The 20,784-nt window shown below is 42.7% G+C and overlaps 1 protein-coding gene across 5 annotated transcripts in view; it reads right to left on the bottom strand.

Moving 5' to 3' along the window:
* Window positions 1-20,784, bottom strand: part of FBXL3 (F-box and leucine rich repeat protein 3) — a 37,076-nt gene that overhangs the window by 8,827 nt on the left and 7,465 nt on the right. For 3 of the 5 annotated variants that reach the window (XM_075061535.1, XM_075061536.1, XM_075061537.1), the window contains exons 3-4: window positions 12,430-12,555; window positions 2,081-2,252 (exon numbers count right to left, since the gene is read on the bottom strand). In XM_075061535.1, the coding sequence (XP_074917636.1) occupies window positions 2,081-2,252; window positions 12,430-12,555 (298 nt within the window). The remainder of the gene's footprint in view (window positions 1-2,080; window positions 2,253-12,429; window positions 12,556-20,784) is intronic. The other 2 variants (XM_075061538.1, XM_075061539.1) reach the window with 1 other exon arrangement.

Genomic DNA, 20,784 nt, shown 5'->3' with positions numbered 1-20,784 from the left:
GTTCATGAAAGCAAAGTATTGTCAAATACCAACTATTACATACTTAAGCAGTAAACCGGGGGGAGGGAAGGGAAGAACAACAGTTATTTTAGTGCTATGATAGTGTACAAGCCAATGTCTTGTTGAAAGTAACTGTGATTAAAAAATTTTAAAGGATACCAGCACTCCACAGATTTCTCCATGTTAAAACAATATACACCCTTGTTTGTGAAAAGCTACACATCCAAGTACCACCAAGTAAATTTATTAGAGTGTGAGTTCTTGTCATTCTGGGTGGACTATCCTGTTTTCCTTACATCTTTACTTAACATTGTGTTGCTAAATTTTCTGTCATTATTAAAATTACTGTTTCATTCAGGTTTTTACATTATATGTATCACCCTGGTGTCCATCTATCTTCCAAAGATAAATTAAAGAAAATGAATAGCATCTCATGTTTGGGTCCTGCAATTCTCTTTTCCTCTGGGAAAATGGGTCATTTTTAAGCTGATGTGCTGTTATTAGTAAAAGCAAGCTCAAATCATGCATTGCTTTTGGAACAGTGAAATGTAAGGTAGTTCTTAGTTCCTGCAGGAGAAAGTTCTACGGTCTTGAACTAGTTTGAGACTGCTCTGTCTACTGAACAAACTAGCTTCACCCTTGCGTTATGTTAGAGAAGTAGACTGTCAGTGACAGGAGAGGTGTTGTACAGCTCAGGTCCTCCACCCCTTTGATGTTGCGTTGTCTATTATTTTTGTTTTCAATTCCAGTAAAGTATAAAATTGCTCTTTCAGAACAAGGAAATCAGCCACTCCATTATTCATGGCACTCCATAATTCAAGTCATAGTCATAATGAAATGCTCTGGAGAAACTTACATTCTGAAATACCTGAGAATGTATTCTACTTCCAGTGAAGCACAAGAGAGAGTTGTCAACTCATTTTAAGCCTTCAAATTGGATTCAGCCTTTAAAAAGGATTCCTCCACACACACCCTACCCTCACCCCCACCCAGCCTCCTCCAGAGTGGACTGATTTAAATCAACAAGTAGAAAACTTTGATTTAAATCACTGATTTTAATTTTGTTGTGTATTTACACTTGTTATTTTCCTAAAGAAAAGTTTATTCTCATTAGTTGGTAGGCATTAAAAGATGTTAATCTGCAACTATATAAAAAACTTTACAATGAATTTGGTACTTTTTATTATCAGGAGGATCACTATAGCTATGCACATTTATTTCAGCAATTATATAGCATATATAGATTCTTAATTTTTACTTTAAGTTAGAAAACGGTAAATGATGCACTTATTTACTAGATTAACTTTTTATTTGTATCATGCTCTATTTGGATGGGAATTGGAATTTAAAAAATGCACTAAAACAGCATTTTAAATTTGTATCAGTTAAATGAAACTGCCTTTAATGTGATGGATACACAAAGTTAAATGCAAAATATTTTTGATAAAAACCTGATTTATTAAACAAAAGAATGCATCATCTGTAATTAACGAACTAAACTGATTGTTTGTTTCTGGTCACCATGTCTTTTAAGATTTTAGAATTAGTCAATCTCATTCTCTCACACCTTATTTTTATTCTTAGACTAGAAAAGGAAAACAATTCTGTTTTTTTCAACTCTGAATGCATTAATCATTGAACTGAACAAACTGGAACAAACAAAATATTTATTCTCCACTTGCAGAAGAAGATACCGCTGTCAAAAGCCAGTTTAGCACCTCAACACGCTCTGGTTTTAGGTGCTTAGACAGTTTAACTTTCTTTAAAGCTGTAGCAACAAAGAGATACTGCTTATGTTTAAAAAAATTTAAAATCAAATTTTCATCCTCGCTCCAGCTCAAAATTATTTGTCCATGATGGTCAAATATGTTTCAGTACTAGTCAAAATAGTTCTAGGCATACAGTTTTAATATTCTTATGAAACAAACACAATGGAACAAGTATTAAGATGTCAGAGGCTGTAAATACTAGCCTCAATTTTTCAGAAGCTTGCTGGAAAGTTCACACTGTGAAACCAAGAACACACCCACAACAAACACACTCACCACACATTTTTAAACACACATACAGGGTAGCTCACCTGCAGGAGAAACATGAGGACAACTGCTCATTTTTAATAGCTTGAGCGTATCACTGTTGTTAGCCACTAGTACTTTGAGGGACGGATCATCTACTGGCGTATCATCTATTTTAAGTGAAGAGAGGGATTTGGAGTTTACAAACACCACTGTCAGTGCAGAGATAAAATGTGACTGCAGAAAGGAGAAAACAGTAACAGTGAAACAGGGATGTGAAATATTCCAAATATATTTTCAAAACCAGTGTTTCCTTACATCTTCACATATAGATAGTCTACACCAGGGACCGGCAACCTTTGGCACACAGCTTGCCAGGGTAAGCCCCCTGGTGGGCCAGGCCGGTTTGTTTACCTGCTGTGTCTGCAGGTTCGGCCAATCGCGGCTCCCACTGGCCGCAGTTCACCGCCCTAGGTCGATGGGGATGGCAGGAAGCAGTGGCCAGCACATCCCTCAATCCGTGCTGCTTTCCGCCGCCCCCATTCATTTGGAGCGATGAACCGTGGCCAGTGGGAGCCGCGATCATCCGAACCTGCGGACGCGGCAGGTAAACAAACCAGCCTGGCCCACCAAAGTGCTTACCCTGGTGAGCCACGTGCCAAAGGTTGTCAATCTCTGGTCTACACCTTCCTTTAGTCTAACACCTACTGCAATAGTTAACATTACTGCATCCATTTTATCTCAGCTAGACAGTAAAACATTTGACCCAGGTTTTTTTTGTTTGTTTTTTAAAAGCAAACATCAAGTATTTAGTTTTTGTTATAAATCCTTGTCTATGGTTGGTCATTGATAATATCCAACATTAACAGAAACTCAGGAACTGGGACAAAAAATGCAGTGCTCTAACATTCAAAATATCCTATACAAGTGCACAAATTGACTAGTGAACCTAAAAGTAAGCTCTGAAGATTACTTGCAAAGTGCACTTCCAAGGCAACATCCTCCAGACTTAGACATAAGGGTAAACTGCAATATGTAAAATCTGTTCTAAACACTTTATCTACATACAAAGTGTAAGTTTAGCAAAAAATGCAAGTCTGAAATTTAATCAAAATTATTAAAATAAGATGCCAAAGTTTAAGACCAGAAAAGAACACCTGGTCACATAGTCTGACCTCCTGTTCATCACAGGCCACCCTTATAATTATGAAGACAGTCTTACAAAATGTGTAAAAAAAGAGCGTTAACCTGTTTTGTAACTGTTCTTTGAAATGTGTTTCACAAATCCATTCTACTTCAGGTGCGTGTGCACCCAGTGTGCTAGAGCCAAATATGTTCTTCCCATAGTGATACTCACTGAGGTAGCACATGCACCCTTGACACTCTTATGCTGTCAGCCAGTAGTCTAATGGGGTGGATTTGGCCCTCCTCAGTTCCTTCTTATTGGATAACGCTGATAGAGAGGGAAAGGAGGGTGGGTCATGGAATAGACCCACCTTGAAGTACAGTAGTTACAGACAGGTTAGTAACAGTTTTTGATTCTTAAAAGGGATTTTCCACTTCCAGTTAGTCACAAACAATTCAGCCCAGAAAAGGGTTTCAGAGTCTACCTGAACAATGACTGTAAAACTACACGTCTGAATTTGGCATCAACCCTTTAATGCTGATAGTATAAATGTGAAAGTATGTATCGATCACTAGGTTGCAGCTTTACAGATTTCCTTTACTGATGTGACTCAAACGCAGCCAAAGCCTCTTGAGCTCTTGTAGAGTGCACTAAAACTGCTCAGCATAGGGACTTTGGCAATGTCATAGCATATGCAAATAGAAGATGAAATCCTAAAGGAAGGCCCTTCATCCTGTCAGCAAAGGAAACAGCTAAGGAGATCTCCTAAAGAGGCTGGTTCTGTCCAAACGGAAAACACCTTAACATCCAATGTATGCAGTGTCTCTTCCTTCTTATGGGAATGTGGCTTCGGAAAAGAGGCAGGCAAATAGATAGCTTATTTAAGGGGAAAAAAAGTCAGTTAAGTTTAGTCAGGAATTTACAGTGAGGGTGTAAACAGTCCTTGTCCTTATAAAACATACTGTATTTGGGGGCAGTGGCAGCAACCAACACGTTCAATGCCTTTATCCTCCCAGCTGAGGAAACAGCTACCAACAACACTGGTGCTGGCAACAATAATGGGAGCCAAATTAAGTCACAGAGCTCTCGCTTCTCTGGGATATGTGAATATAGCCTGTCCAAACCTTCCAAAAATGGATAATCATAGGGTTAGAAGAAAAACAAAAACAAAACTAGACCATCCCCCTCCAGAGGGCAGAAAGCATGGCTGCCAGGTGATCTCCTTCTAGGTAAAAAGCCCAGAATACACTGGATGGAAGAATGCAAAAGTTAAATAAATGTGCTGAGACCACACTGAAAAATGCTTCCATTTCATCAGTTAAGTATCTAGTGGACAGTTTTCTACTATTTAAAGGATCTTTTGAAGCCAGACAGAACTCTGCTTCCGGAGACATTACTCACTGAGCATCCATGCTCTCACATATGGAATGGATGGGTTGGGATGCAACATCCGACTTTGACTTTGAGATATTAAGTCAGACTCCTGAGGTATTATCACTTTCTTGACAGAAGGGCTCAATATTTCTGAGAACCAAAATGTTGACAAGGGCAGCCTGGCACTAAGAACCTTGTGTGGGCATGATCCTGTCTGAGCTTGTATAGCACCTTTGGAATCAGAGGGTAGGCCTACAGTAGCTTGCTCCTCCAAGACAGAAGGAAAACATCTGTCAAGAAGCTCACACTTGTACACAAATAAGTGGCACTTTCTGGTCAGTCCACTGGTGAAGAGATCTAACTCTGGTAACCTCACCCCAACAGTCTGAAAGATGAATTTGATGACATCCAGTCCGAGACCATCTGGGATTTTTGCTGAAAGAAAGATCAGCTGAGAAACTGGTTGGAAGATCTGAACACCTGAGAGGTAGGAGGCTTTGAATGTTAATACATTGCCGATACAGAAGTCCCAAATCTGGACCTTAGCGTCCAGAAATCTGGGTGCTTGCATGAACCCCTCTAAGCTTAATTACCAGCTTAGATTTGATCTCGCTGCCACCAGCCACAAATTCCAGGGTTTTGGCTCCCTCTGGTCTCCCCAAACCCTTCCCTGGGGAACCCCAAGACTCAGAAGCCCTGAGTCTTACCACAAAGGGAAATAACCCACTTCCCTTCCCCCTCTCTCTCCCACCCAGAATTTCCTCTCTGGGCTAACCTGAGAGTTACTGATGCAACCTCTTTACATCACAATACCAAGAAGCAGTATCCTTCCACGAAAGAGACAACCCCAACGAGACAATTAGGAAACAGAAAAAGATTCTCTCTCTGCTTCCCCCTGAGCTTCTCCTCCCACAATTCCTCTGCTGCATCAGAGATTCACCCTGCCGTAGATCTGACACAAAGAATCCCTCCCTTTTCGTTCCTAGCCTAGCCCAGAGAAAAAAACTCAAAACAATTCTTAAAAAGAAAGAAAAAACACGGATGACACTATGCATCTCTGCATCAAGTGTCCCATACACAACGCTTTACTGTAAAAGTAAAATATGGGGTTGAACAGCCTGTCATTGGCAAAAAAACACTATAATTTAAACATTCCAGACAAAGCACACACATGTACAATACAAAAAAACCAAAACAACGAGCTATTGTTTTTTTCTACACTTCTTTGTACTTACAACTGTGAAATGTAAGATTAGAGCTTAGAGATAGAAAAGATCCCCTCTCTATAGCTGAGAGCCGACAAAAGGATACAGACACAAACATTGCCCTCCCTGAGCTTTGAAAAATCCGGTTTCCTGATTGGTCCTCTGGTCAGGTGTTTGGTTCCCTTTGTTAACCCTTTACAGGTAAAAGAAACATTAACCCTTAGCTATCTGTTTATGACATGCTGAAAGAAAGATCAGCTGAGAAACTAGCTGGAAGATCTGAACACCTGAGAGGTAGGAGGCTTTGAAAGTTAATGCATTGCCGATACAGAAGTCCCAGAGATCTACAGCTTCTTGGCAAAGGCAAATCTCACCTGGCACCACTCTGTTTGTTCAAACAGAATATCGCAGCTGTATTATCTGCGAGGACTTAAACCACACTTCTTTTGATGTGCTACAGGAAAGCCTAACACAGGTGAATTACCCACAATTCCCAGACATCTATGTGGACAGAAAGATTTTTGGCCTGCTCACAGGTCCTGAGTCTGTAGAGGTTCCCCATGTGTGCTTCCCAACCAAGATGAAGCAGCTCTAAATAAAGTCACTGAAGGTAAAGATGGGGAGAAGGGGACTCCTGCACATACATTGAGAGGATCCATCCTCCAGTCCAGGGAGAATATAAAGTCCTTGCAGGTACATGAATCAGAATGTCCAGTGGATAATGACAGAGTATAAACAAACTTCAGCCACCACTGCAGCTTCCTGAGGTGAAGTCTGACATGCTAAGTCATGTACATGCACGATGCTAGATGTCCTAAAAGTCTTTGTCAATTTCTTACCTTTGTGCAAGGATATGCCTTGAGGTCCATGGAGAGATCCCAAATTTCTTTGAATCTCAGCTGAGGCAGGGCTGCCCTTGACACTGTACAGTGAGTACAACTCCTAGGAACTCTATTCTCTGAACAGGACCAAGAACTGACTTGTCCTTGTTGATTAACAGGCCCAAGGAATGAAAGAGACTGAACTCTGACCAAACTGATGTCCAGTCATTTTTGGAGTGACTATGGATCTGCCAGTCATCCAGATATTGGAACACCTCTACATCTGCTTTTCTGAGAAAAATGTACTATCACCACCATGCACTTTATGAAGACTTCTGGGGCTTCAGACAGGTCAAATGGCAGGACTGCAAACTGATAAAGGACCATGGCCACAAGTCTTAGAATCTACCTGTGGTTCCGATGGATGGCCATGTGGAAGTAAACAGCCTTAGGGCAGTGTACCAATTGCCAGGATCTAGGGAAGGAATGACAGAGACCAGAGTGACCATACTTAAAGAACAGAAAGTGTGTGTTTGTTTAGGTTTTGCAGGTCCGGAATGGGTCTGAGTCTGCCTTTTGACTTGAAACCAGAAGATAATTGGAATAAAAACCCTTCCCTCTATAAGGAGGAGGAGGAGGAGGAACCTCTTCTGTGGCTCTCAGTTGTTTAAGAGATTGTACCTCTTGTAGAAGAGTAGCCTCAAGAATGGATCCTGAAGAGGGATGAGGAAGGCAAGTGGGAGGGAGGGAAAGAAGGAAATTGCAGGGTGTATCTCAGTTCCACAGTGCAGCTGTAATATGGGCCTAAGCATCTAAGAAGTGGGATTCCCAAAAGGTTAAGATAGATACACAGCTGCATCTGTCTTCCCTGAAAACAACATAGGGCCTCAATTCTGTGCTGCCATCTCTGGAAGAAACACAAATGCCATAACTAGCTGCAGAGTCAGTCCCATCTAGGGCAGCTTGAATTTCCTCATTTATTAGAGGAGCCCTTTCAGAGGGCTCTGCTATATTCAAGATGTCCACTGATCTACGCAAACTCCCCTGAACTATTTTGATTTGAATATCAAGAGAGCTAACAAGTCTTATGATTTATAATCATCTTGGACAAGACAGGATGCCTCCAACGCTGTCACCTCATATGGAGGCAAAGAGGACACGCTCATGGGAGACTGAATCTGGACCTCTTGGATGTGAATGCAAAGCTGATGGACAGAGTCCTGGTGAGGGCCCTCTGAATCTCAACTGGTATTGAGACGAGTCCCAGAAACAGGGTTCACCTTGTGTGGTGACCTCCAATGTTGCCCCTGAGATAAGCTGTTAGCTGAGGAAACTGGCATCCAACATGATGTGGGTGGCATCATCCCTGGGTTACAGAAAGGCCACTGATACACACAGGATCCCAATTAAGACTGTTCCATGGTTCCTTCTCTCTAGATCTGCTTCCATACCCATATGGGTAGTGAGATCTCGATCTTCCTGATGAGGGCAAAGGAATGTAAGGCCTCTTGTCGCAGACTTAGGTACTCCCAGGAAAACATGTAGTAGTCTGATGGCCAAGGCTGTGCGATACTGCTTGGTGCCAGTAATTAGGATCTCTGATTTGATGTAGTTGGTACACTGTTTAATCTGTGATGGCACTGCATGTCCAGGGCCTGTCTGTGCTAAAAAGCCTTGACTGCTATCAGTATTGAGGGCTAATGCTCAATAGCCAGAGTGGAATCGAATGCCCCAATTGATACAGGCTGGACCAAAGCTTGTGAGGTGACTAGTACTAATAAATTTACATCCTGAACAAGGAGAGTCCAGTATTGCGCAGTAGAGTCTCTGGAGTTGTGGTACTGAGAGGCATCCTTGGTTTCATCCTGCTGTACTGAGGAAGCATGAACGTTCATAGGAGCAAGTCTTGATGGTAGTTGCTGGAATCAGTGACTATGGTATGTTGTGCTGGGGAGTGCCAAGCAAAGGCTAGAACTGTACCCCAGTATCCTCCCTCCTGCTCAAAGATGCCACCTGAGACCCTAGATCTAAGAGAAGGAGGCCTTCCAGCTTTTAAAGATCAGTGGTCATTTAATTTCTTATGGGCACCAAGGAATGGTAACTGTCTCCCCCACCCAGAAATTCTTCTAGGAGAAGAGATGGCATGGTCTGCAGGAGCACTCGTGGATGGGGTTGATCCACCCAGTGGGTGTGTCAATGGATGGGCTCAGAGGGAGGATGCAAAACAGCCTCCATTATGATGTGGTGAAGGCTTACCTCTGTCCTTTTTAGTATGGGGCTTGAAATCTCAACAAACTTGGCACTAGTCAGAAAGAGACCCTCACCCAGACACTTCAGGCACTGAGAATGAGTATCACCAACCAACTCTGGACTTCTTGCTTAAAAGCTGGTGACTGATGCATACCCCAACAGTACCAAGTGTTTGTGCCTTATTTCGTAAGAAGAGATTTGACACTAAGTCCAAAGACAGGAAACGAACTATACAATAAACTATGAGTACCACTATACTAACGAATATAAATTAGCTGTTCACAAAGAGAGAAACTTGTGCACACAAGCACAGGCAGTCCAATTAATGATCAAGGGCGGTTAAAAGGAACTGAGGGAAGTTGAGGTGGCCACACTCCATTATGCTGCAGCTAGTAGCACAACGGTGTTGAGTGCACACGTGCTGCTCGGACACGTACACCGATGTGAAAAACATCTCCAGCTCCAGTGTACTATATGCACACAGACCTGAAGTGTAATGGACATGTGCGATCACTTGAAGAACCAGGTATAATCCAAAGAGTGCTGTATTCCTAAATCTGCAGACAGACAACTCCAGTACCTTTGTTTATCAAGCAGCAGAATGAAAACTGACTAATCTTCTCAGTTTTCGCTGCTGTTATTGAGCAGCCATGGGGGGGAGGGGGAGGAAAAGATTCAGATCACTTTTAGTATGCTGCTGCACCACCACAACCAGATAGTAATGCTGAAGAGGAAGACCTACCTGACACTGAAGAAGGACAGATTAGCTAACACCCCATACAATGAAACTGCCAGGGGAAAAAAAATTAGCTTTAGCCAAACTATGTATTTTTCCTTAACTTTCTCAGGACAGTTTGTTGAATCTTTCAAAAAGAGATTCAGTTGCAGAGCAAGCATGGGTGTTTTCATGCCAAACAATGAGTTTGGCAAAAGTTATAAGTAAATAAATATAGTAGTTCAAAACAAAAAAGTGTTAGGCAACTTTATGTGTAGGAATCATTATCAGCTCTACTTAGCTACTGAACACCTCTGCCTTTTATACAATGTGAATATGGGGTTTATACAATGTGAATATGGGGTTTGTTTTGTTTGGGGGGGCGGAGGGCGAGAGAAGAGAAGGACGATGTACACACATCTACCAGTCAGAAAGTAGTACTTTCTTTGCCGAAAGTAAGTAGGAAGGAACTACCAAAGTTAAACATTTGACACGTAAGAAAAGATAACTTTTCTTTGACACAAGAGTTTTAAAAAGATTTGGCTGAGGAGCTTCAACTCATTGATGCTGATATTTAACAAGTCTTGAAACTCTTGTAAAATTCCAGAGGAACTGAGACATGCTAGTCTACTGCCAGTATTCTATAAAAATGTGCTCAGGATGGTTGGCTCAGGTAAAAAAAAAAAAAAAAAGGCCAGTTAGTCCTGGGCAAAGTCACAGAAAGCCTGATGAAGTACATAATCAGAGAATTAAAGGATGATTGCATAATAAATGCCAAACCTTTTTTTTTTTTTTAAATAAAAGTTACTTTTGTTAAACTTAATACCACTTGATGTTAGAAATTTGGTTGATAAAATTGGCCTAACACATTTAGACTTCTGTAAAGTCACACACGACATTCCAATTAAAAAAATTTAGTGCTACTACCGCAACCCATATATACTGGATTAAAAAATGGCTGATAGATCAAGTAGCAACTATATATGGAGAATCATCTGCCAACGGGGCTATTTCTCATGATGTCCCACAAGGATCTGAAGTTGGCCCATGCTATTCAATAGCAATCAACAGTTTGGAAAATTTCTAAAACCATTGCTGGTGAAGTTCGCAAGTAAAAAAATTAGTGTGGGAGGGTAAATAATGATAAGGACAGGTTGGTTCTATATAGCTATCTAGACTGAGTGGTAAACTGGGCTCATTTGAACACCACGTGTTTTAATACAGCCAAATGTAAGGTTATACATCTAGGAACAAAAGATCGTAGGTCCCAAAGATGGGGGATTGTATCGAGGTAATGAATGAGACTGAATGGTGCCAACACAAGCTCCTGGTAAAAATAAGTGATCTGTGAATGTATAAGCAGGAGAATAAAGAGTGGATGAAAGGACAAGTTATTATCACTATATATGGCATTAATAAGGCTGCGAGTCTGCGATGGAAGTCATGGATGCCGTGACTTCCATGGCTGCCGCAGCTGACCCCAGGACCAGTCCAGCACTGGCTGTTGTTCAGGCCCCACAGGGGCAGCGGCACCTTACTCGGGATATTTATAGTAAAAGTCATGGACAGGTCACGGGCCGTGAATTTGCATTTATTGCCTGTAAACTGTCCATAAGTTTTACTAAAAATATCCATGACTAAATTTTAGCCTTAAGTATTAGTGACACGGTTACTGCAATGCTACGTCCACTTCTTCTGGTGTTCACCCTTCAAAAAGGGTGCTGAAAATCTGGAAAGGGGTCAGAAAAAAGAGCCATAAAAATGATTCAAGGTCTGGAAAATCCACTTTATAGTGACATACTAAAGAGTTTCTCTCAGAAAAGGCCAAGGTGTGACTCTGATCACTGTCTATATGAGGGGTGGGCAAACTTCTTGGCTCAAGGGCCACATCTGGGTGGGGAAATTGTATGCACGGCCAGGAATGTAGGGCTGGGGCAGAGGGTTGGGGTGTGGAGGGAGTGCAGGAAGAGGCTCAGGGCAAGTGGTTGTGTGTAAGAGGGGTGTGGGGGGGTAGGGGCTCAGGGTTCTCCATTCCCTGCCAACAGGAGTTGTGGGGGGTGGTGCCTGCAGGAAAGGGTAGTGCACAGAGCCCTCTGCCCACCACCACCCAGGGATGTGGTGCTGGCCACTTGCGGGAGCGGTACAGGGCCAGGGCAGGCAGGGAGCTTGCCTTAGCCCTGCTGCACCATTAGGCTGACAATACCGTGGACTGGATTGAAAGCCCTGACAGGCCCTATCTGGCCCCTGGGCCGTAGTTTGCCCTCCCTCATCTCCCTATGGATGAGGAGATTTCCGATAATGGACATTCTTTAACCTAGCAGAGGCCCAACAAAATCCAATAGCTGGAAACTGAAGCTAGACCAAGTCACACTAGAACTAAGGTGCAAAGTTTTAAACAGTGATGACCATTAATCATTGGAATAACTTACTTAGGGATGCAACGGATTCTCCATTGTTTCACGTTATGACATCAAAAATCAGATATATTTCTACAAAGTATGTTCTAGCTCAACCAGAAGTTATTGGCTTGATGCAGGAATTACTGAGTGAAATTCTATCTCCTGTATTATGCAGGTGGTCAAACCAGATGATCAGAACGCTCCTTGCTGGTCTTAGATCTATTTTATATACAGACTGTGCACACAAACAATATTTCACAGATTTTTACACTGAAGCCAATGTATGTTGGGAAAAGACCTGGGAAGTTAAGCAAGTACTGTAAACACCCACATGATGCAGATATAATCAATAAAGTTCTGGACAAATTTAAGTACTGAGTCTCAGTGCCTGCATTTTAAGAGCTCCCAGGAATAGATGAAGCCACAGAGAACCTACTGCTTTAAATCTACATACTTTCTAAATTATATCAGTAACATACATACCACTACAATCAATCAATAAACAAAACAAAACATGCACAAGCTACCTTAGGTAAATCCATGAAGCTTGGTCGAGCGGTTGAAATTAGTCCAAGTGTTTTTAAAGAGCAATTCACAAGTTGTGATAAAATATCACAAGCTGCTTCTGCTGATTCCTTGCTGCTATCCACCTTAAATGGAAACAAACTATTTATTAGTCCAGGAAAATACCACACCAAGCCAATAAATTTTGCAATAAAGAGGTCAAACAGAACAGCTTCCCTTTAATTGCAATTCTACTCTGAAAAGTGTAAAAATCTCAGTGTGGGGTCCCATGTGTGTCTCACTAACTTTACACTGAAATGTTCTCAATTTGGTGCTTATAAAAAGTTCAGTCATAGAATCATAAAACTGGAAGGGACCTCGAGAGGTTATCTAGTCCAGTCCCCTGCACTTATGGCAGGGGGACTGGACTAGTGGCAGGGCTAAGTATTATCAGACCATCTCTGACAGATGTTTGTCTAACTTGCTCTTAAAAATCTCCAATGATGGAGATTTCACAACCTCCCTAGGCAATTTATTCTAGTGCTTAACCACCCTGACAGTTAGGAAGTTTTTCCTAACGCCCAACCTAAACCTCCCTTGCTGCAAGTTAAGCCCATTGTTTCTTGTCCTATCCTCAGAGATTAAGAGGAATAATTCTTTTCTCTCCTCTTGTAACAACTTTTTATGTACTTAAACTATTATGTCCCCTCTCAGCCTTCTCTTTTCCAGACTAAACAAGCCCAATTTTTTCAATCTTCCCTCACAGATCGTGTTTTCTACAGCTTAAAATCATTTTTGTTGCTCTTCTCTGGATATCCTCCAATTTGTCCACATCTTTCCTGAAATGTGGCGCCCAGAACTGGACACAATACTCCAGTTGAGACTTAATCAGCGTGGAATAAGCGGAATAATTACTTCTCATGTCTTGATTACAATACTCCTGCTAATATATCCCAGAACAGGGTTTCTCAAACAGGGGTTGCCGCTTCCGTAGGTAAAGCCCATGGCAGGCCAGGGTGTTTACCTGTCCCGTCCGCAGGTCCAGCCGATCGCAGCTCCCACTGTCCACAAATTGCTGCTCCAGGCCAATGGGAGAAGTTACTGAATGCGGTGGCAGTAAGTCCCTCAGCCTGCGCCACTTCCGGCAGCTCTCACTGGCCCAGAGCAGCGATTCGCGGACAGTGGGAGCCACGATCAGCCAGACCTGCGGATAGGGCAGATAAACACACCGGCCTGGCCCGCCAGGGGCTTGCCCTACAGAAGTGACGACCCCTGTTTGAGAAATCCTGTCCCAGAATGAAGTTTGCTTTTTTTGGCAACAGTATTACACTGTTGACTCATATTTAGCTTGTGGTCCACTATGACCCCCGGATCCCTTTCCACAGTAGTACTTCCTAGGTAGTCATTTCCCATTTTCTATGTGTGCAACTGATTGTTCCATCCTAAGTGAAGTACTTTGCATTTGTCCTTATTTAATTTCATCTCATTTACTTCAGATCATTTGTCCAGATGATTCTGAATTAAAATCCTGTGCTCCAAAGCACCTGCAACCCCTCCCAGCTTGGTATCATCTGCAAACTTTATAAAAGTGTACTCTCTCTGACATCATCTAGATCACTGATGAAGATATTGAACAGAACAGGACCCAGAACTGATCCCTGTGGGACCCCACTCGTTATGCCCTTCCAGCATGACTGAACCACTGATCTCACTTAAAAATTACATACAAAGTTACTCAATACAATAAAGCACCCCAGCCAGTCTATTCTCTTACAAAATCCAGCTTGCATCAAGTAATAAACAAGCCAATACCCATATAGCCTCAAATCCTATCCCATTTCCTTTATATTCTCCTCCTCATGGAAATTCCTAGAAAACATATGCACCTGACAGCATGCCACAAAGTCCAACAGATGTGGGCTATTTCAGATCCAGGGATTAGAGCCACAAAAAAGGGAAAATAATTACAAACCTGAAGGTGTGCCTCATTGTGAATATCCTACTGGTAGCTCTCTCCCATGATTACCAAAGGAGTGTCAGTCTGAGCACCTCTGCTGATCTCATCTGTGGGAGTACTGCTATGGGAAAAGGCTTCCTTTCAATTGGGCAGATATCAGGGTCAGTTAGGACCTTGCAAGTTGAAATCCAACACTTAAATTATACTTGAAAGTCAGCTAGCAAGTAGTGTGGATAATACTGGTCAAATCCTCCTGCCAACACCACCATTCAGTAAGTGGGTAGTTGTATTCTGTGACAGTTTCATCTTCCGAAGGAGAATTATATTGTAGTGGTTTTCAAACTTTTTTTCCTGGAGAAAACTGTTGATACCCATGACCCAACGGAGCTGGGGATGAGGGGTTTGGGGTGCGGGAGGGGGCTCTGAGCTGAGTCAGGGGGTTGGGGTACAGGAGGGGATGAGGGCTGCAGGGCCGGGCTCTAGCGTGGGGCCAGGGATGGGGGATTTGGGGTGGACTCAGGGCTGGGGCAGGGGATTGGGGCACAGACTTACCTCTGGTGGCTCCCGGTTAGTGGCGCAGAGGCAGGCTTCCTGCCTGTCCTGACAGCTCGGACTGCGCTGCGCCTGAAGTGGCCAGCACCAGGTCTGGCGCCTAGGTGGAGGTGCACAAGTGGCTCTGCGCGTCTCTTGACTGCAGACACTGCCCCCACAGTTCCCATGGACTGGGAACCTGCCAATGGGAGCGTAGAGCTGGTGTTCGGGGTGGGGGCAGCATGTGGAACCCCATGCCCCCCCTACCCAGAAGCCAGACCTGCTGCTGGCTTCTTCCAGGGCACAGCGCAGTGTCGGAATAGGTAGGCACTAGCCTGGCTTAGCTGGGCAGCACCACTAACGGGACTTTTAACGTCCCAGTTGGAGATGATGACCAGAGCGACCCAGTGCCTTACGTGCCGCAACCCAGTACTGGATCGTAACCCAAACTTTGAAAACACACTGTTATATTGTAAGACCAATCTAGAGAACACTACAGTAATCTTACTTCCAAGTGACAGACATAATATCAAGAACTGCATGTGAAAAGAGTGGATCCTCTGATCAAGTGTAGATAGGAAAAAGCTCTCCTGGCCACAACTGCTATTGGATCATCTAAATGCAGCTGCTGTTCTCACCAAATTCTTAAAATTAAGAATTCGGAGAACAATGGGCACACATCCTCAAATTAAACAAGCTGATAAGACTATAGCTATAGCTTTCGGATAAGATACTGATGTGGATAGGTTGAGGGAGAAAAAATGAATTAGTCCCATTTTGTTCTTATGCATGCCATCAGACACTGGGTAAGAGACTCAGTCCCCTTCGTCTGAGATCAAGCAAGATGGAGACAAAGTTGAGTATAAACACTAACCCATACCTCAGCTTCTCAACAGCCCTATATATATTTTTTTTAATATACACACACACACTTTAAAAAAAAGAGTGGTAACAAGATAAAATTGTGGCACCTCTGGTGAGAAGACCCTCATACATTTACCCAATACAACCAGCTGGGACCTCTCAGCCATGAAGGAACCAAGCAAAAAACAAGTGCTGACCTATCCATCCCTGCACGTTGCCTGAGCTAAGTCAACTACACCCACCAAGCAACAATATCAAAGAAGTAATTACAATCAGACACATGTTCATTATCCATAGCTAGGAGAATATAGAATCAGGGAAAGGACAATTCATTTAGTCTACCTGCCTCAGCTGAGGCAGGATCAAGTACACCTAGACTGTTCCAGATATATGTTCGTCTAAACTGTTCTTAAAAACCTCCAAAGACAGAGACTTCACCCCATGTAACCTGTTGCAATGCTTAACTATTCTTATAGTTGGAAAGTTTTTCCTAACATCCAGCCTAAATCTCCCTTACTGCACCCTAGACCAGGGTTGGGCAAACTTTTTGGCCTGAGGGCCACATCGAGGTTGCGCAAGTGTATGTAGGGCCGGGTAGGGAAGGCTGTACCTCCCCAAAACAGCCTGACCCCCGCCCCCTCCTACTTCCTGCCCAGACTGCCTCTCTCAGAACCTCCAACCCATCCAAACCCCCGCCCCCCCGCTTCTTGTCCCGGGACTCCCACCCCCTATCCAACTCATGTCCCCTGACTGCCCCAACCCCTATCTACACCCCTGCCTTAAAATGCCCAGTTCTCTCTCAACTTTTCCTCAGATATTTTCTTAACTTCTTATTTTTGGACTCTTCAGTTTGTTTACTTTTCTTACAGCGTGGTGTCAAAAATTGGATGTACTACTCCACCTGAATCCTCACTAGTGCCAAGCAGAGTGGCAACAATTGCCTCCTATGTCTTACATACAACATTCCTGTTAATACATCTCAGAATTAAACTAGGTTTTTTGGAATGATTTGTTCTTGACAAATCCATGTTGGCTATTCCCTATCACTTTATTATGCTCTCGTTTTGAACAAAGATAGTCAATATATACATACATACTTGTTATCTTTATTTGCATACCAGGCCACCAACCTACATGGCAGTTTACAAAGCACATTAAACAAGTTAAAAGACAGTCCTTGCCCCAAAGAGCTTGCAATTTAAATTGACTAGAAAAACATACAGAAACACAGAAAGATGAGGAGAGTTCCCACTCATTGAGTCTCTCCCCCAATACAAAGAGAAGAGATGCATAACCATTAACCCTCTCCCTTAAACAAAGATTTTAGATACAGGTTATGTCTACAGTTCAGTAAACGCAATTTGATCATCCACCACTGTAATTAAACTACTTTTGTATGTCCACACAATGCTCTTTGTGATGGCAGAGCACATCCACTGTTGGTGCCCTTGCATCGAGAGAGCAGTGCACTGTTGGTAACTATCCCATTGCGCAATTCACCACCATCTGCTGCTGGATGCTCTGGGAAGGGATCACAGTGCCTCATGGGGGCAGGCTTACCATCCTGTGATGCAGTTTTCTCCATCCCATCATTCTATGGGCGTCTATGTTTTGCGCTGTTTTTCAACAGCCCCAGTAAATTGCATGCCCATTATCTGTCTGAAAGCATGGATCCCGCACAGCTCTCCTATCTTGTGATGAGCGTTATGAACACAACACAGCTGATCCTGCATTATTTCATGAGCTACAAATCTGATGACGACAACACAGTGGTGTCTGCCTTGCTGCATGCAATGGAAAGAAACAATTCAAGGAGCAGATGCACATGGTGGACCACTGGTACAGGGCTTGGAAAATAAGCTCTGAGTAGTGGGATTGCATCATAATGCAGCTATGGGATGATCAGCAGTGGCTGCAGAACTTTTAGATGTGCAAAACTACCTTCCGGGAACTGTATGCCGAGCTCACCCCTGCCCTCTGGCCCAAGGACACCAAAATGAGAGCAGCTCTCACTGTGGAGAAGCGAGTGGCAATCACTGTGTGGAAGCTGGCAACTCCAGACTGTTACTGATCACTTGAAGTCCACCATGAGGGTTGCAGTGATCCAAGTGTGCAGGGCCATTAATTGCCTCCTGCTATGAAGGACTCTGAGCAATGTACAGGAAATAGTGGATGGCTTTGTGGCAATAGGATTCCCTAACTGTAGGAATGCAATAGATGGCACACAGATCCCAATTTTGGCCCCAGACCACCTTGCTACACAGAAGGAGCTACTTTTCTATGATATTGCAAGTGCTGGTGGATGACCATGGTCATTTTGCTGACATCAATGTGGGGTAGTCAGGGAAGATGCATGACACACGCATCTTTAGGAATACTGGCCCATACAGAAAGCTGCAAGCAGGAACTTTCCAGACTAAAAGATTCTAATTGTGATGCTGTGAGACCCAGTCTACCCCTTGCTACCATGGCTCATGAAGCCTTACATCAGAAACCTTGACTGCAACAAGCAGCACTTCAACAACAGGTTCAGCAGGTACAGAATGACTGTCGAATGGGCCTTTCGCAGACTAAAGGGTCACTGGTGCTGCCTTTTTGATAGGTTAGACCTCAATAAGGAATATATTCCCATGGTCACAGCAGCCTGTTACATAACATTGTGAAGTTAAGGGGGAAAAAAGTTTCATGGGGTGGAGTGTCAAGGTAGATTGGTTAGCGGCTACTTTTGAGCAGATAGATCCCATGGCTGTTAGTGGGCCTCAACAGGGGGCTATTCGAATCCGGGAGGCTTTGAAGGAGCATTCTGACAATAAGCCCCAGTAATGTGTCTTTCTATAATGCATTAATCCACGCATTGCTTTCTTGCACTGAAGTACGACCCTTGTAATGATTGCTGTATGTGTGTTAATTTTACTCTGCAAATGCACTGATTGCTACTGAAATTCATACACAGCGGCAACCACCATGTGTAAGAGAAAGATTCATTTTCTTTTTCTAAGTTAATAAAAATGTAACAGTATACAAATATTTCTATTTTCTACAAGGGACATGAAAATGAAGAGCATTTTTTGAAATGAAGGTCTCACCGCTGGGTATATGTCCAGTTGTAATTCTGAAACATGTCCCTAAGGGTGGAGTGCATGGGGTACTGCAACAGCCCTAAAATATGCAAGGGGTATGTGTGGTGATTTGGGGAGGGCATGGAAAGCAGTTCTGCATGGGCTGCAGAGGGAGAGGTGAGCAAAGATGTGTTCTACCTGCAGCACAATCAGGGAAAACTCATCCAGGTGTTTTCTTTTAAATGTCAGCGTAGCAGGAGCGTTAAATCAGCAGGAGCAGCATTGCAGTACACCTTCACTGTTTTGTCAAAAAACTGTGTAGTGCAGACACAGCCATAAACCATTCTATATCTGATCTCTCAGTCCTCATTCTCAAAAGGAAAGACAAGCCTGGGAGCTTAAATTCATAACTTTGTCTCTATTCAGTCCATGATTTTTAGTGTCTAACATTGTTGTAGTAAGCCATAAATCCCATCTACAAACTACTACTAATCCCCAACCCGTCTTCTCTCTCCTCCCTATGACTGGAGGAGTGTTACCTTTATTTTTGCTGATTGTTAACTGCACTTCCTGCCAGGATGCTAATACACAACTCTCAGAAGAACTCTTGTATATGGTCTGGGAAAGACCATATAAGTAGTGTTTACCAGTAACCATAAAACTGATATTTAACCAATAGCACAGCAGCATGTAAACAGAGGGATGGGGGATGAAGAGGGGGACCTGAATATTTTTTGGTAATGTTATTCAGTTCAATACAATAACTTTGTAAAAATAGCTAGGGAAGCAAAAAAAGCTCTTGCTCATTTTATTAGAATATTCTTTATGAAAAGCTAGTATATGCTATTTAAAGGTTATCTATCACATTCAGTACTTTTTAAATATTAGCTCAAATTTCTTGAAATTGACCAATGTCCCTTTAACTCAGCATGACTGATTAGCTACTTCTAAATTGGAGAAGCGTAGCAAAGATATAGCTGGGTTTGCCAGACAAGATTGATACACAATGGAAAACCAAACAGGAATCGCCTACTACCCTTTTTTTTAAGGGTCTATTGAAAATGCAACTATTCTAATCACCAGTTGTCTAGTTTTCCAACTAATCTCACATTTGTGTTTTTTGGAATATCACTTAGATGACCCTTCTGCATTCACTGTTTGACTATTAGTAGTCTTTACCTAAGCTACTGCCACAGCTTCAAACGCAGTCCAACAGGTACAAGTGCGTGTGGCTAGCTAGTCTTCCTTAATTCTCCTTAGCCTTATTTAGAAGGAATGCAGGCAGGCAAGAAAAACAGCATCTCCCATTGATTCAGAGCTTGGGCTCTCACAAGGTAAAATAATCATGGACTACATTAGTGGTGCAAGTTAAAAAACACTGGCCGTTGCTTTTGCCCACTTAAATTAAACTCAGATTTGAGGGGCTGTTAATTGTCATTTTGGCGACAAACTACAGACCAAATATGTAGTGATAAATTCGTTATACAGGCTAAACGAGGGATACATAGCCAAAGTTTGAGCAAGTTTCCTCCTGGTACTCTGCCAATACATCACAATTTTGACTTGGAAGCATGCTATGTTCCAATTCATACACCACAGCAGAAACTGCAAATACTGAACTGAGCCGAGTTGGGTGTTTTGGTTACTACCCCAATCTAGGTCAAAATTTACTCAGTGCCAAAAAGTTTTTAATTTTATTTGTTTGGACAGAAAGAGAACTACACACAAATACATCCACATGCCCTTTTGAAAGGGATTGGGGAAGAGAAATATGCCAAAATTTTAGGCAAAAGATTCGAGTTTCTTGTGGCTACCAATCCAGCTAGTCTTCTGTTGATAGTTTTCGTTTAGTAACTATAGCATCTCCATCCCAAGACTAAGGCTGCACTCTTAGGACATATTTAGGGTACGTCTACACTGCACGATTATTTCGAAGTAGTTTAAACCGATATTACGAAACCGAT

Source organism: Chelonoidis abingdonii, chromosome 1 (assembly GCF_003597395.2).
Source record: "Chelonoidis abingdonii isolate Lonesome George chromosome 1, CheloAbing_2.0, whole genome shotgun sequence".
NCBI classification, from domain to species: Eukaryota; Metazoa; Chordata; order Testudines; family Testudinidae; genus Chelonoidis; species Chelonoidis abingdonii.
The sequence above is the reverse complement of the archived record's forward strand: the minus strand, read 5'-3'. Positions and strand labels throughout refer to the sequence as shown.